The sequence below is a fragment of the Panthera leo genome, chromosome B2, assembly GCF_018350215.1.
Source record: "Panthera leo isolate Ple1 chromosome B2, P.leo_Ple1_pat1.1, whole genome shotgun sequence".
NCBI lineage: Eukaryota > Metazoa > Chordata > Mammalia > Carnivora > Felidae > Panthera > Panthera leo.
Genome location: NC_056683.1, coordinates 8,357,698 through 8,375,030, shown reverse-complemented (window position 1 = coordinate 8,375,030; position 17,333 = coordinate 8,357,698). Strand labels below are relative to the sequence as shown.

The 17,333-nt window shown below is 40.5% G+C and overlaps 1 protein-coding gene across 5 annotated transcripts in view; it reads left to right on the top strand.

Moving 5' to 3' along the window:
- CDKAL1 (CDK5 regulatory subunit associated protein 1 like 1) overlaps positions 1-17,333 on the top strand; it is a 707,644-nt gene that overhangs the window by 425,724 nt on the left and 264,587 nt on the right. For all 5 annotated transcript variants that reach the window (XM_042937784.1, XM_042937785.1, XM_042937782.1 and 2 more), the window contains exon 11: positions 7,748-7,893. In XM_042937784.1, coding sequence (XP_042793718.1) covers positions 7,748-7,893 — 146 coding nt within the window. The remainder of the gene's footprint in view (positions 1-7,747; positions 7,894-17,333) is intronic.

The following is a 17,333-nucleotide window of genomic DNA, read 5'->3' as shown; positions in this document are numbered from 1 at the left end:
TGTAACGAGTTAATTTCTTCCTCCCCTCTTCTCTCTTTGTAACTGATTTATAGTTCCATCCCAGTATTTATTGAAAATTGCTTAAGGAAAAGGACTTTGCAGGGGTGCCTGGGTGGCTCAGTCTGTAAAGCGTTGAACTCTTGATTTCAGCTCAGGTCATGATCTCACGGTTTGTGGGATTGAGCCCTGCCGTCCAGTGCCGCACTAACAGCGTGGAACCTGCTCAGGATTCTCTCTGTCCCTCTTCTGCCTGTGTGCGCCTTCTCTCCCTCCCTCTCTCTCTCTCTCCCTCTCTCCCTCCCTTCCTCAAAATAAATAAATAAACTTTATTTTTTATTTAAAAAAAGTTTTTTTAACGTGTATTTATTTCTGAGAGAGAGACAGAGAGAGTCAGAGCATGAGCAGGGGAGGGGCAGAGAGAGAGGGAGACACAGAATCCGTAGCAGGCTCCAGGCTCCCAGCTGTCAGCACAGAGCCTGACCCGGGGCTCGAACCCACGAACTGTGAGATCACGACCTGAGCCGAAGTCAGACACTTAACTGACTGAGCCACCCAGGTACCCCTGAACATATTATTTTAAATGTCTCCAAATGTTCTTTCCTTCATCCATAAAATGACAGTGTGGCAGTGGGATGCATGAGGTAATGCTGTATGACAAATGATCTCAAAAAATGACACTGTCTTATAATGACAAAAACGTATTTCCTTGCTCATGCTAAATGCTTGTCAGGGACTGACTGAAGCTCTGTTTGAGCTGTCTCTACGTCCGAACTTCGATCGTAGGAGAAGGGGAAAATTAGAGATGGAGAAACCCTTCTGTCCAGAAGTCATACCTGTCATTTCTGCCCACATCTCATTGGCCGTTCAAGTCATGTGGCTACTCCTGAGTTTAGGCAGAGATGGTAACATCCCCATAGGGAGGGAAGCCACTTCAGGAGATGAGGGGTCAGAGGAGATGCACATAGGGCCCCCACCCCCACCCCTGCACTGTGCTCATCTGCAGAGGACGTGGTTTTGTTTGTGCACGTTTATAAGATGCCCAGGAGTTTGCTGTCCTTCTCTGTCTGCATCCCCAGTCCCAGAAAGTTAGTTTCATGTTGACTAAATACTTGCTGTGAGCAAGTCCACACCAAGCAATTGTGACTGGAGCGATTAAACCACAAGAACATTCTTCTTAGTATACCACCTAACACTTGAAACAGAAGTTACCTGAAGTTAGCCTTTGAATGATGAGACCATAAAGAAATGAGAAATATATCTTCAACCTCTGCCTCTCAGTCGCATTCCTTAATTATTTGTGTCAGGTTTGAGAGAAGCCGATAGGACAGCCTTTGCTGAGTGCTCGGTGTAATCAGACTGCACTTTCCCCATTAAACTGATCAAGTATTGATTTGTTCTTTTAGTGTTTAGAAGACTCAGTGTTGTTTTGTTTTAATAGAAAACAAGGCAACTATATTGCTCGTTTGTTTTTTTTTAGGCTATTACCTGTTCATGTTATATGGTGTTTAAAACACAACAAATTTTACTGTGAGTTTTCCTCTTTGCCGTTTTATCTTAAATTTTGCACAGTAAAATGGACTTAGTCATGTATGTTCAAGTTTTCATGAATTTTCACATACATACAGATTCATGAAACTATCACCACCACAGGATATAAAAACTCCCTTGATGTCTTGGTGACGGCAGAGCGGAATAATAATTATGAAATAGAACAATGGTAACATCAGTTGAAGACAAATGTGTGTGTGATTACAACTCTTAGCATTCTGACATTAGTATTCATATACATTTTTATCTTTGTAATGCAAAGTCTGATTATTGACGATGACCCTTGTAATGGTAAAGGAGCATTGAAGTCCTTTTAACATTTCTTTGAAGGCTAATTAGAACAGAGGGTTCAACTTATATTAATGCAAATATTGAAAATGTTAACTCTTTGCAGTTTGGAAGTGAATTTCCTCTTATAATTAAGTTATAGATCAAATGTGAATTAGAATCTGTTCACAGTATCTAATCCTCCTCACTTGGGACATGCGGATTGGAAGTGTTCTCTTCTTATGCTCCCTCAATTGTCTTACTGCTGCTATTAAATGATAATTTATTTTTAGATTGCTGAGAGTAAATGTAGGTGCTGGTAATTCACTTAGTGGCTGTTACGGTGTCATTAATGAAGTAATGGATGACACATGACTCCGGTCTTATTTTATCTTGACTTACATGACTTTGGGAGTATTGAAGGTGACTCCGGAAATAGGATCTCCTAGAACACAGGCATTGCTGTTTTGACCTTTACCTAGAAGTCTTTGTAGGACTTCCTCTAAAATAATTCATGTTGACTAATTAATTGGCTCATCGAATCATTCGTTCATTCAACTATAACTTAAGTATTTAAGGGCCAGGCATTAGCGAGGATATGGGGAGATGCAGGGAATAAGTAAGATACATCCTTGGGGTGTGAGCATGTATGGCAGAATTACAGGACAGGGAAGTAAGTGCTGATAGGAGCCTGTACAGTGTGCTCTGGCATTGACAGTGGAGCACCCAGCTCCTTGGAAGAGATACTTAGAATAGCAAAGTATTGCTACAGCAGGGTGAACGTAGAAGATGTTACGCCAAGTGAAATAAGCCAGACAAAAAGGACAGATACTGTAATGATTTCACTTATATGAGGTGCCTAGCAGAATAGTCAGGTTCATAGACAGAAACTAAATGGCGATTACCAAGGGCAGGGGGAGGGAGGCATGGGGAGTGATGTTTATGGGTACAGAGTTTTCAGTTTGGGATGATAAAAAAGTTCTAGAGATGGATAGTGGTGATGGCTGAATATAACATCATGAAAGCATGTTAATGTCATGGAATCATACATTCAAAAGTAGTCAAAATGGGAAATTTTAAGTTACATATATTTTGCCACAATAAAACAACAAAAAAATAGGAACCAAAAAATGATCAGTTATACTCCCCACCCCCAGTTCTTCTCTTTTTAAGAGAAGTTTTTTTAAAGAATTTTTTAACATTCCCTCTCCATCTTTTGTATCTGTTACAGTTTTTCCTAAAAAGATTTTATATGTAACAGCTAATCTCTGTCAGATTTATGCCATTAGATTGTGTTGCAGAAGTCCATAAGTATGGATGAAACTTGCTTTACTACCTTTCAAGCTAATAAATATTGAGAACATTTGAGGTACTTTTGTACGAAATGGCATATTTAATAAATTCTACATCGCTATATTTTACTTAATTGAAAAGAAAAGCCTACGTACTTCAACATGAATGACCCTTGAGAACGTTATAAGTGAGAGAAGCCATTTCCAAAAGACTGATGGTTCTATTTATATGAATTGTCCAGAATAGGCAATTTGTAAAGCCAGAGAGTAGACTGCTCATTGTTTCGGACTGGGGGGAGGGGGTTGTGGAAAGGGGAAAATGGGAAGATTTGAGATTCGTTTTAGGGGGAATGAATCAATTCTAAAATTAGATTTTAGATGGCTGCACCATCCTGTGAATATACTAAAAAGCATTTAATTGCACACCTTTTTTTATAGGTCAATTGTATGGCATGTGAATGATATCTCCTATAAGCTTTGTTTGCAATGCTTAAAGGAATGGTTTAATTTATCTTTTTTTGAAGTATCTTTTTGCTTTTTGCTTCCTCATATGTCTTAGGTTAGTTGAAAACAATGTAGCACTGTCAAGATTAGCTTTTTAAATATGCATATACTTTCTAACAAAGCTACAATCTGAGCAGACTTTATGACTGGTAACCATCAAAATGAATGCACAGACATCTGAATACAAGTATTAGTACATTTCGTGCACTCACACGCTGAGTGACCTTGTGAAACTGGTAGCGTACATATTTAAAACCAGACAGAATATGATGATTCATTTGATGACTGCAGAGCAACAGAAATGACACATTTCTTTTAACGATGTACCCGTTATAGGATTGCTTTTAAAAATGGTCTGTTTTCGTCAACTCGTTACGTTTTCTTTGCTTTTTAATTTCATAAAAAAACTAACAAACATTGAGATGATTACCAGCTCGTGAAAGGAGAGCTCCAAAGAAAAGCACTGGGTGGAAATACTGTTTCATTGATTTGGTTAACCATTCTGTAATCCCTGCTTCTAAAGTAGTCACCGTCTAGATGTTAAGCAGCCTTGATACATTAGCCCTTAAAGTGTAAGTGACCTTACATTAAAAGAGATACTGTTTCCATACTAGTTGCTACCACAGCTCCTCATACACACACCCCCCGTGTGCCCACATACCAACTCGCCTACTTGCCCACCTACTCGGACTCACAGCCAGCTCAGAACTCAGGGTTTGCTCATGGCTGCCATTTTTTTGTTAGCCACATTTTGAACTAAGTGCCCCCCCCCCCACTTATTCCTTTGGTTAACCTGGGCCCCACATTTATAATTAATTTATAAATTAATTGCATTTATAAACTACTTGCCTAAGAAAACACATTGTGATTCCAACCTAAAGCTGCAACTGATTTTTAGATACATAACCCAATGGGGAGGGGGTTCTACCTATGAAATGTCTCATTTTTACTTTATATTTACTTATATATTAACATAGAATTTTTCACTTCCAAAAACTAAGGCTGGCCAATCATATGTTTGTTTACCTGCTTGAGTCCAACCAACTATTACTATTTGAACATCTGTCTTCCTATCAAACAGCACACACATTTTAACTCTCTTTCCATGGGGGCGCCTGGGTGGCTTAGTCGGGTAAGTGTCCAACTTCGGCTCAGGTCACGATCTCACGGTTGATGAGTTCGAGCCACGCGTCGGGCTCTGTGGTGACAGCTCACAGCCTGGAGCCTGCTTTGGATTCTGTGTCTCCCTCTCTCTCTGCCCCTCCCCGACGTGTGCTCTGCCTCTCTCTCCCTCAAATGAATAAACATTTAAAAAAAATTTAAATCTCTCTCCATGTATGTTCATGTGGTTTTAACCCATATCAATATTTACATGTTTGGTTGTATACCTAGCAGTAGCCATTGTGGGGACCCAACGAGAAGGGCAAGATAGTTATTTCCTCCTCTCAGAGAGCCTCCCTCTTGGAGATCGATGACCGTGGTGCAAGGTGGGACCAAGAAAGCACTTGGGTAACAGCAGGAGCAGTTGCTGAGGCGTCAGAGAGGAGGAAGTAATCTCTGGCACCAGAGAACCTGTAACAATAAGCTGAACCTTAGAAATAAGGGAAGAATTTTGAAAGGTGAAGAAACCAAAAGGTCCTTCACCAACATGCAGAGTTCTTGAGAAAAGGAATAGACCTAAAACCAGAACAGAAAATATCTACTCTGTCTCTTTGGGGTACATGAATCTGTGAAGTCCTAATTCTTTTAGTGGGAGAAATACAGACTTTAATTAAGGGGTAAGTTTATTTTTATTTTGTGTTCTGGCGCCTACCATTCTAAAACATTGCCGGGCTTGTAGCATGAAGCTGAGGGTAATTGCTAGTGGGGAATCTTATTTTGAGAGCCCACGGGAAAAGCCCACCGCGTTCATCCTCCCTGTTTGCTATTAACGTTTCAATTTGTAAGTTGTCATACTGCGACAGGCCAGTAGTTCACCCGGAGCAGGGTCCTGCTTATAGCAGGCCACCCTGAGAGTTTCCAAGAGAAACTGCACTCCCCTTTCTGGCCCAAGGTCATGCTCGCTGGGAACCGCTTTCTAATTTATTGTATGCACATCAGCACAAGTTAAACCTCCTTCACTTACTAGTTACAGGAACCACCTCATTGAAAAGCTGTTCCCAGGTTCCCATTACTCTGTATGAAAATGTGTTACCGTGAACTTTAGAAACTATTCAAGAAGAAAGAAGAGTATTAGATAAATTGGTCTGTTGAGGGCTTACATGTAAACACATACTGAATTATTTTATTTTCCCAGTATCCCTAGAAGGTGGGTCGGCCACTCTCTCTGTCTTACAGGTAAGAAAACCGAGGCACAGAGAAGGAGAGTGAAATTTCATTCCCTGAATTATGTTCCTTGTTAAAGTGTCACTTTTTATCACAGTAGGTATGTTGAAGGTTGGCCAACGCAGGGTCCTGCCCCTTTAGTAAACACACACTTTTGTTACACTGTGGATCTTGATGTTCAGCCGCAAAAGACCTGGCCAGCAGAGAAGCATAGCAGAAGGCCAGCATGTATGCGTCAGGGTGTGTGATGATTAGCGTCGCCTGACGTGGCCTCCTGTGCCGCTCGTGCTGAAGAGCCTACTGGCTGAATACCCAGCCAAGAAACATGACAGTTTTGTGAACAGATAATATGTTAGGTCTTCGTTTTTCTGTTGAATAAGAAACTCTTCAACTCCAGCTCTAATGTATATGTCTCTATGGACACGTATCTATCTGTCTTTCCAGATAGATACAAGACAAGGTGTGTATACCTATTAATTTCTCATAGAGAAAGTATGGATAAAACATTCCAAGGAGTCCTGTTATTTGGCTATTTGAATTTCTTGGTCCAAAATGATTTTTTTAAACGACTAGGCTGCTATTAAGAAGGTGACCGATCCGAGTTCATTGCTCTCTTCGTGCGCATTCCTAAAAGCCCTGATGTTCACAGTTGGTGGAAAGAAAGTGGAGACACACAGGGCATGGTTAATACATATGCATGACTGACCCCTAAAGAGCTAGGAGGTGACTCTACAGAATTAGCTGGCTCTCAGACTCCATAGATCCTCAAAATACTGTTGTAAGGACGAAATGAAATAACACGTAGGAAAATGCAGTATTTCAAAAGCTAAAAATCACTGGTCGCATGCAGGTTATCAAGGAGCAGCTCCTTTCTCAACATTCTTACTTCTTGGTCTCTTTGTACACGCCCTCTCCCCCTGCGCCCTCTTCTCTTTTCCTCTTCTCCTCTTCTCCCCCTTCCGCCAGGCTCCAGTTGATGAGCCAGTGGCAGGGGGCAGTTGGAGAAGGACTGAATCCGTCTCGTGTTCTTACTGCTTTCATAAATGGTCACATTCACGCAGCTTTCCTTGTATCACTCTTTTCCCTGCCCACCTTTGTATCCTCTGAGGAATTTTAAGACACTCTCTGGGCTTCCTAATTTGCTTCGCTCCATTTTGCTCTACCTTTGCAAAATTGGATCATCTTCCTGTTCCTCCCTTCTTACACACTCTACATCTAGCTATCAGCCGGCCAACTGGTTAGCTTCATTGTGTGATGCTGTGTCTTTTGCATAGTAGATACTCAGAAAATACGTGTTCATTAACTAGCTGAAAAAGAAACAGGTGAGTTACATATTCCTTCTTCTCTTTCGGTATTAAAAAAAAAAAAAAAAAGTGTTGACTGGTCTTAAATTTGGAGATTTTATCCAAGCTCACAGGATTGTAGAGCCTCAACTGTTTAACTCTTGGTGTCTTTCCTGCTAATGTAGCAAGGCAAAATAATAAAACTTCTTTGAGGCAAGGGAGTGTTTATTTTGAAAGACTCAAAAACCTTCCTCTTTAGGCATCCATGAGTTTACCTTTGTTTTGTCACCTAACAGAGACGATAAACATGAGGAAGCCACTCTTGCGTGGAATCCTCTGAAAGTAACATTAAATTTCCAAATGTCATCAGAGAGTATTGCCAGTTGAAACTCGCTTGAAGAGCCTGGGTGATTGGTCTGTTTTCAGCGTGTTGATTTGATTGCCCTTGTGAGTGTTGATCTGAAGGGAACCATTACCTGATTCCTTAAAATGATTAATGTTTTCTCCTTCCATTTTTTTTTTTTAAAGGAAATGGCAAAAATCCTTAATCATCCCAGAGTCTATGCTTTTCTGCACATACCGGTCCAGTCTGCCTCTGACTCTGTACTCACGGAAATGAGAAGAGAATACTGCGTGGCCGACTTCAAAAGAGTGGTGGATTTTCTGAAAGAGAAGTAAGTCTGTTAGTACTTAAGAAAATAACCATTTCTTTTTTTCTTTCGAAAGCATGTGGCAAAAATGCACTTATTGTAGCCACAATTAAAGGTACCAGAGTGAAGGCGAGAGTTTTGAAGCTTTCCGAGCCTTTAAGTTTCCTTAGGGACCCTTGATGTGGTTTCTTCTTATATCCACCTCCCATCTGTTCACAAAATACCATTAATTTGTGTGAGATTGCCACAGTCTGTCCAAGGTAACATGCATTGCAATCATTTTTCTACCTGACCTCGTAGATGAAAACTGTGTTGGCTTTGCTTAAATCTCCTTTAATGTGGCTTTTTGAGGTTGTGAGCTGGGCCCGATGTGGAGATTGGCCAAATCATGTCACCGCGGAGTAGATAATTTTCTCCCAAGTAGCATTTTTTGAAGAGTATCTGGAACGTTCTTGCTTTTACCCGCTTATCCCTGAAGATCACTTGGAGAATTGTGATGTATAAGGTGGTTTTGGGATTCTGTGTTTTTAAAGTTGAAATTGCTGTTGACCAAAATTAAGGCATATTTACACAATCTTAGACATGAATGATCATTTTGTTTCCACAGAAAACACTTGCAGCCCATAATTATATTCTTCAAAACCCTACTTCTCATCATCACCAAACGTTGACTGCCTTCTGTGATTATACAAGGCAGGAAATAGCAGGGCTGGCCAAGGTCATACGAAACCTTCTCAAGTCTGGGGCACTGCTCTCCCCCGTGGCGATATGTCATTTATCCGGGCGTATCTGTGGCATGCGTCTTCCTACTTTCCATAATTTTTTTCCATAATTTTTTCCTCTGTTGTTTCTCTTAATTAAGATACAACTTTGTGTTTCCATCTTCTTGTTTATAATTATATACCTTTGTACCATGTCGAAGTGCTACATGGGTATGATTGCTTTATACAAACTGTGAGCAGTTATTTTTTCCACCTTCAATTAGTGACTTATCCTGACTACATAGAAATCTTTTTAAATCTTTTTCTTCTTCTATTTACTTGCTCCTTCCTTCCTCATCTTTCCTTTATGTCTTTCTAAATTTTTTTTTCCACCTCTAGGCATTTCTTGATTATCCTAACCACTAGAAATAAAGACACTTGTGTGCCTTCAAACAAACACAGCTAATTGTTCGAATATTCAAATCAGCGAATAGAAGGCGTATTTATTCTCGGATTTCGCAATTGTAATCGTTAAATATATACAGCCTTCAAAGTAGAAAGAACAATGACAGATCTTACCATCCATAGTACTCTCTGCTCTTGAACAGAATGGAGGTCAAGGCTGAAGTGTGAGAACTTTTATGTTAGATGCCTGTTAAGTTTCCCTGTATCTCTCCTTTGCGTTCATTCTAGCTTATTGTAGGTAAACTTGCCTCCTGTGAGAGAGTCCTTTTGGGCACGTTGGCCCTGGTGAATGGAATGTTTTCAAAACTGCAGATAAATTGTTGCACCTGTGAAATTTCTTGCCTCTTGCTTATTACTAGGGCAGTGGCAAATAATGTGTACAATTCATACCTGTTGCACAAGATTTTGCCAAGTGGAGACATGCATCCTGTTGTGCAGAATAGACTAGAACACTTTCCAAATAGTTTGTTGCATTAATGTGATTCAGTGAGGTTAAGGAATCAACACCTCTCTTTCTCCTCCACTTGGGTGAGTGCTGACTCAGTTGTTTGGGGAATTACTGTGGCTACCTAACTAGGCAACAATTTCACAATAAGTACTAGCCTTTTATGTTGTTCCAAAGGTGGCCTTCTTAAATCTGTTGCATCTTGAACAGTCTCAACAGCATCCGTGAGGTATAGAGAGGTGAAAAGATGATCACATCAAAGTGTTAGAGAGTAGGCTCTTGCCTTTATTCATGGGTTAAACTCATGGTCCTTTTTTTGGATTCTGAATTACCCTGAGGCATCATTGTAGCTTTTCTAGAGCTACCCTGCTATCGGAAAGATCCCAGAACGAAGTACTCTGCCTGAGGATCTGTAGTGTTTCCACTGCTGGAAATATCAGAGATCCCTGGAGAGGATATTGGAGATGCCTGGAGAAGACGCCCCCATCCCACACCCATCCATCCACAATGTCAATTTCAAGTAGTGTGCATCACTGAAATGGTAGAGTATGGGTCTAGATAGCATCTCTGAAACGTTGTTTTTTATTAAAACTCTGTGTTGTATATGTACAGCGAGGGCAGAAGCAACCTCGGTGTACAATTTCATACTTAGATTTTAACTTACGAGATGTATTGGAAAAATGTAGAAGGCAGACAGTATGGTGCACTGATACAGAGAGCAGATGACTGAGAAAAGTTACAGGTACTCTTCAGAAAAAAAGAAGAAATCAAATCCTCACGACTAATCACGTGATCCTTGCATGGTTTTACACAGTTCATCAGAACCATAAAATTGTGTATTTTGTCCATTCTGCCCTGTTGCTTGTGAAGAAGCATAGAGCACTCTCTCCTGCATGGACAGTGGAGTCCACCTGTGCTCCTTAGTGAAAACGTGTTTCCTGTCCTTTCAGGAAGGTCCGCCCATCCAGGGAGTACTTTTCAACTGTAACAAATATTTAGAAATAAATGAAGTAAGGGAATTCTTCTGTGATGTTTTGCTTATTTTTCCCTATAAAAACTAGATGGCTTTATGCCAAGTAGAGGAGTGCTTGTTGGAAACACCAAAGTCTCAGGGATTTCTGTGGCACTGCTGGTCTGGATAACTGATCCGGCACAAATTGCTTTGTCCAGTGTTTAATCAGAATTCAATAAAATATTGTCTTTTTTAGAAGGAGGACCTCACACTGTCATTTTGCCATTTTGTGCATTCATAAAATGACTGTGACTTAAAATGACTTGTTTGGTGCTTTCCTCTTGCAGCTGCTTTTTAAGCTCCTGTATTAATGTCTTCTTTCCTCTGAAGCCTTTGAAGCCCTTTTTTTCCTAGTGAGCCTTTAATAGATGAGAATCTTGATTTTTTTTCTCCATGAATATGAATCTTCTCATAAATTCATGTTACGAATAAGGAACAGAGCACATCCTAATCTGTCTCATCAAAAAAATCCAATTTTTTTTATTTTTTATTTTATTATTTTTATTTTTTTTTAACGTTTATTTATTTTTGAGACAGGGAGAGACAGAGCACGAACAGGGGAGGGTCAGAGAGAGGGAGACACAGAATCCAAAGCAGGCTCCAGGCTCTGAGCTGTCAGCACAGAGCCCGATGCAGGGCTAGAACTCATGGACTGCGAGATCATGACCTGAGCCGAAGTCGGCCACTTAACTGACTGAGCCACCCAGGCGCCCCAAAAAATCCAATTTTTAAAACAACCTATAGCATTTAAGACAGAAGTCCAAACTGTTTAAGTCTACCTGAAGCTACGGGGGCTTTTAAACTACTAATTCAGTGATATTTATGACTCCCTGTTTCTGAAACACAGGGAGGTGAAATCTCTTTAATTAATTTTCTTTACCATTGAAACCGGCCCATGTGATAGCTGGGAGCAGTAGAAGTTTACTTGTGAGCCAGCTTGAAGTTGATTCATTATTCTCTGCAGTTGTTTGAAAGTAGGCAACTGTTCTCCTAACAGCAGCTGGATTGGAGATAACCTGGTGGTGCTGGCACGTGCTGAGGCATATGGGAATTTATTAAATCACGCAACCTTTGCAAAGAAAAGTGTCTAAATTACTTAATATACTAATTTAAAACAGCTGGTCGTGAGCAGACGATCATATGACTTAAATTATTCTATTCAGATTTATTAATCCAGTTGGAAAATTAAGTTGATGTTTTTATATGAATGGGTAAGATGATTCCTTGAAATGTGTAATGGGATTTGGAGGGATACGGAAGCAAACTATACCACCAAGGTGCCATTCTGGTTTCAGAAAGATTGGTGTCTTTATGATTTTCAATAAATACCTCATGAGTTTTATTCCTTTTATTAATTGGCACTGAACTGGTTTTTCTGTTACCTTTTTAAGATATTGCTGGAATTTTTTCAAAAAGTATAAAATTGTATTTTTTCATGTTATTTTGAAAGAGTTAACTTCCTAACGAGAGGGTTTTTCACTTTGGTATGTTGAAGGTGATGTACGTAGGGTTCCTAGGGCGTTGGGACCTTGGACACGGACTTTAATTGGGCCCCCCTCCTTTGAGCAGTAAACTCAATCACTTCCCCAACATAAAACCGTATATTCACATATATTCACAAAATGACAACACATAGAATTCTTCTCTCAGGCATATGTTCTCGTGCTGAGGAAAAGAATCTCTGAGTCCTCAAATTCACACATTAAAGTGTGAAAGAAGATGAAGGAATGTCCTGTTGATAGATACATTTTAAGACATGAAAGAGTTTATATATGAAAAGATCTCTTTGTTTCCACAGATTATTTTGTCGGAGGTCCAGGGGCCTTTGGGTTTATGTTAACCAGACCTTAAACCTGGGAGACCGGGTCCATCTCCCTTGCCCCGTAGATGCATTTTGAGTGAATTAACGACCAGTTACGTTTTCACCTGCTAGTTGCATAGATCTTAAGTTGTACCTTCCTGTAGCGTCTTTGTGTTGACTAAAAATGACATGATATTATCCATTCTCAGAATTTGCTGTAATCATTTGTCAATGTGCTGTGTAATTCTGGGCCAATTTGTCATGTTGCTTGTAGAATATTAACCCTTTAGCATCGTGATATCCATTCGCACCCCTGAGTTGACTCTACCCAGAGATTGCCCAGTGAAATGCCATAGCCAGTAACCAGTGAGCACTCGGGGTAAAAGGGAACCTTTCAGCAGGGAGGACTCAGCAGAGGGGAGGTACAGCGTTGCAGAGAAAGCTCTGTCCTCCCATCTCTCTGCTGTGTACTCAGGCAGTAAAGGGGCAATGAGGGCACAAAGCCGGGATCACTTTGGCAGGTTGATTTCTGTAAGTGAGTCACAGAGTTATCTCACACTGCCCAGCCTATCCTGTGACCTACTTTTCCAGTCTGTCTGAAGGGAAAAAAAAAACAAAAACAAAATGATGCTAACTCATTAACGTCTTGAGTCCCATTTCTTTCTTTCATTACTCCCAATCATCCATGTGTCCATACTGGAACACAGTCTGATGAAAGGGCGTTGTGCTAAATTTGTATTTTATTCCGGTTTTTATATCTAGCTTTATTCCTAGTGGCTGGACACCTGAGCAGCAATATCTGTCAGAATAGAGGAAAAGAAATTGCGGGGAAAAAAAAAAAAAGAGAGGTTCGGCAAGGACTAGGTAATTAAGTTTTCTTCCACATGCATTCCCAGATTCCCAGATGTGTTTCTAGTCACTGAATAACCGCCTCCCAAATAATTTAGGCAAAATACTTCCCTCAAAGTTGTTTTCTGACTTTATTCCATCATTTCTAATATCTTTAACTAGGTTGTTATCTTGGGTGTCCGTGAGACCTTGTTCGCTATTTTATCTCTTGTCGGACCTCTTTTTGAAATAGCGACATTCTGTTGTCTTCCTCTCCCTCCCTTGCTACTTTTACATTTTTTCAAAAGAATGAATAAGTATTATTGGAACAGTTATGTAGCAAGAAAACACTTTTTCTTTTTTTGACAGGGTATTATATTTACATTTGGAAGATACTGACATCATGTGCTAAATACCGCATTATTGTAGGATTATTCTACACGTGATTCATTGGTTTGAAAGTAATTACATCTTCTATTGATGCTTTACATTTTCTGTCTAGCCTGGTCAGGAGAGAAATCTCATCATTCCTAACCTCTTTCTACCTTCTGTCGTTCCGTTACAATGCAATCGTGTTATTCCTTTCAGAAATAACACAGAGAAGAGAAGCTTCTTTCCCTTAATCCTTTGTACATTCTCTCTACCTCAGTGTTTTGTTGTAAACGTAAGGGTCGAGTCGCATAGTATGATAACATGTACTGATGTAAGCATTTTTCCTTTCATTGATAGAGTGCTTTTCATATTCCACAGGGCTCACATGCTACGTCATGATGTAGTCACAGAAGTATGTAAGATAGGTATTTTTAGTCTCCACTTTATTTTTTTTTAATGTTTGTTTAATTATCTTGAGAGAGAGAGCATACAAGCAGGGGAGGGGCAGAGAGAGAGAGAATCCCAAGCAGGCCCCGTGCTGTCAGCACAGCGTCCGACAAGGGCCTTGATCTCACAGACCTTGAGATCATGACTTGAGCTGAAGTCAAGAGTCAGACACTTAACCGACTGAGCCACCCAGGCGCCCCTAATCTGCACTTTTTAAAGTGAGCCTCAGAGTTCAGACTGGCTAAAAAGACTTGGTGAGAGCCCACAGTGATTTAATGCATAATAGAGTAGGTCTTCAGTTTCTGCTGCACAGCAATCTTCCTAACAATAATATTGATTCAATCACTCATTTTTTTTTATTTATCAGTTTTGTGCTCAGCTCTGTAATAAATGCAACAATATCAATACCAATAGTAATACTTAATATGGTGATAATAATAAAGCCAGTGGCTAATATTTTTAAGTTGTACTTTTGTGCCAAGCACTGCTCTAGGGCAGTGACATATGTTAGCTTATTTAATCCTTAAGTCCCAAGGATGTTAAGTAATTTTCCCATGGTCAGGCAATCACTAATCAGTGATAGAAACTCAGTGAAAACTCAGATCCTGTGATGCCTGAGCAGCTCAGTCATTGTACCGTACTGTTGTGCTAATCTAAGGCACAGCGCTCTAGCGATGGGAGACAGTAAGGTAGACTCAACAAATAATAATGAAGTAAAATTTACAGTGCTTCTAAGGGAAGGTGAGAAAGGTATGCATGAGTGTCAAGGATGGTGTTTTATCCCAAAACCTAATAGAAGAGGGAAAACGAGAGGAAGGAAGGATTTGGATAGAAAAAATGAGTTTGGTTTGGGACATACTGAATTTGCAATACCTGTATAGAAAATCCAGGGGAGATGAGAACTGGGTGGCTCAGTCATTTAAGCGTCCAACTCTTGATTTTGGCTCAGGTCATGATCTCATGGTTCATGGGATTGAGCCCCACGTCAGGCTCTTCGCTGACAGCATGGAGCCTGCCTGGGATTCTCTCTCTCTGTCTCCCTTTCTCTGCCCCTCCCCTGCTCACACGTGCACTCTCTCCTTCTCTCACTCAAAATAAATGTTTAAGAAAAAAAAAAAGAAAGAAAACCCAAGGGAGAGCCCCTGTAGACTATACAAAAGGTAGGCTAAGAGCCCAGGAAGGAGATGAGGATGTAGAGATACATGTTTGTGAGTAATTAGCTTTTGAGTGGCAGATGAAGCTGTGGGTGATGAGATCATCCAGCAGAAAGAAAATGGAAGGCTAAGAACAGGGGATTCGGGAAGACCGGCATTTGGGTGATAGATCCTGTGATGAGGGTGAAAAGGCAGGGTCAGGCCCATGTAGGGGAAGATGAAGGAGGAAATGGCACCATGGAAGCCAAGGGACATAGCAGTTTTAGGAAAGTGAAAATGGTAAGGGTCAAATGCCAGCTAGAGTTGCCTCTTGGGAGTGGGTGCTGAGCTAGGTGCTCTGGAGGAAAAAATAAATACTTCTTAGATTATTTTCTTTCCCCAATACCATAAGTGCTCAAGAGCTGTTGAGATGTAGTAGTGTCTCTGTGGTCCTCTGTTGACTGCATGCCCAGTTCTGAGCACGGTGCTCAGTTTGTCCTCCTTGACCCCTTGACCCCCATTTTGCTACGCTGTGTGCACAGCATCCAGGGCCACAGGAGCAAGAGGCGGGGATAATACATATTGGCTGAATGCATGGTATTTACTCTGGAACCAGAGAGGTTAAGGCTCAGAGTACTACCTCTCATTCTATTTTAATTAAAGTTCTCTTTTCATAAACAAGAAAATCTGTTCTTTGCAGAGAAACTGATCCATTCCCTTTGGTAGAACAGAAAACTCTTTATTCTTAAAGATTCTCTGTTCTGTGAACTCCTGCTGGCTTATAGCTAACAATAATTATAAGGCGATATGTATTTAGTGTATAATATGTAGGAAGCAATGTGCTAAGTACCTAAGTACTTTATGTGGATTAACTCATGTAATTTTCACAATGGCTCATACCAGATAGGAAAATATTATTACCCCCATTTGACAGGTGAGGAAATTGAGGCACACAGCGACTTGACCAAAGTTACTGTGCTGATACCTGCCAGAGTTCAGGTTCACGCTCCAGCCTGCGAACCTCCACATGCTTTTCATTGCCGCTGTGGCATCTTGCCTTTCCAGGTGGGGTCATTCTTAAAAACATTAGGGATGATCATAATTTTCTAATTAAGGATTGCACTGTATTGTTAGACAGAAAATTTCAGATTACACATACCTTCTTCCAAAACTTTACTACACCTTTTTCTAGTCAGTATACCCTCCCTTTTGCTCTCACTCCCCAAGCAGGTGGAGAGCCTCTGCATAAACAGATGATAAGCTGTGTTTGATTGTGAGCACAGGGAAGAAAAAGTACAAGGAGATAATGACCGGTTTATCTGTCACAGCATCTCTAACTATGAACTGCAGAGCGTGTTCATCAAGTGTGTGTACAAGTCAAATAAAATGCTGTACTAATGGCTAGGTGTCACAGAGCTATCGTCCTACGTAATCTGCTGTGTGGCAGAAACTTTGTGAGGCCTAATTTCTGTGTCCTATTTACCCTTCCTTCCTAGAACCAAGTGTATTCAGTGTCCAGCTCGAACCCCTGCCCGTGAGCAGTCTCTGTTCCTAACACTGATCATTTCATCACTTGCTGCTGGCACAGGGGGATCCGTTGCTCTGGTTACTCTGACTTCCCATCCTCATCCTTATCATCATTCTCTGATGGGCATTTCCTGAACCCTCATTATTATCTAAGACCTTATGTTCTTATCAAAACCCAGGAAGAAATCAGAGGAGCATAGCATATGCAGTGCGTGAAATTTGGGATGTTGTACTAGACTTGGCAGGATTATCTGAAAGGTACCATCACTGAGTCAGCAGCAAACAATGGGAAAAAGAGAGAGTGATGTAACCCATCATTGTTTTTAAAGATTGAATTTCAGACTGTTAAGATCTGACCAATTTAAATTCTGGAAACAGGACCAAAAAGTCAATTGTGAATTGATATTCATTTCAAAGGAGCCAAAGACTTGCATTTATTCAACTAATACTTATTGGATACAGACTGTGTGTCAGACACTTGTTGGGTGTAGAATATTAAGAGCTTGGTAAAACCTGATGACTGTCTTCTAGAAACTGACATTCTTTTTTTTTAATGTTTGTTTACTTTTGAGAGAGATTTACAGACAGAGCACCAGCAGGGGAGGGGCAGAAAGAGAAGGAGACCCAAAATCCGAAGCAGGCTCCAGGCTCTGAGCTGTCAGCACAGAGCCCAACATGGGGCTCGAACCCACAAACCATGAAATCATGACCTGAGCCGAAGCCAGATGCTTAA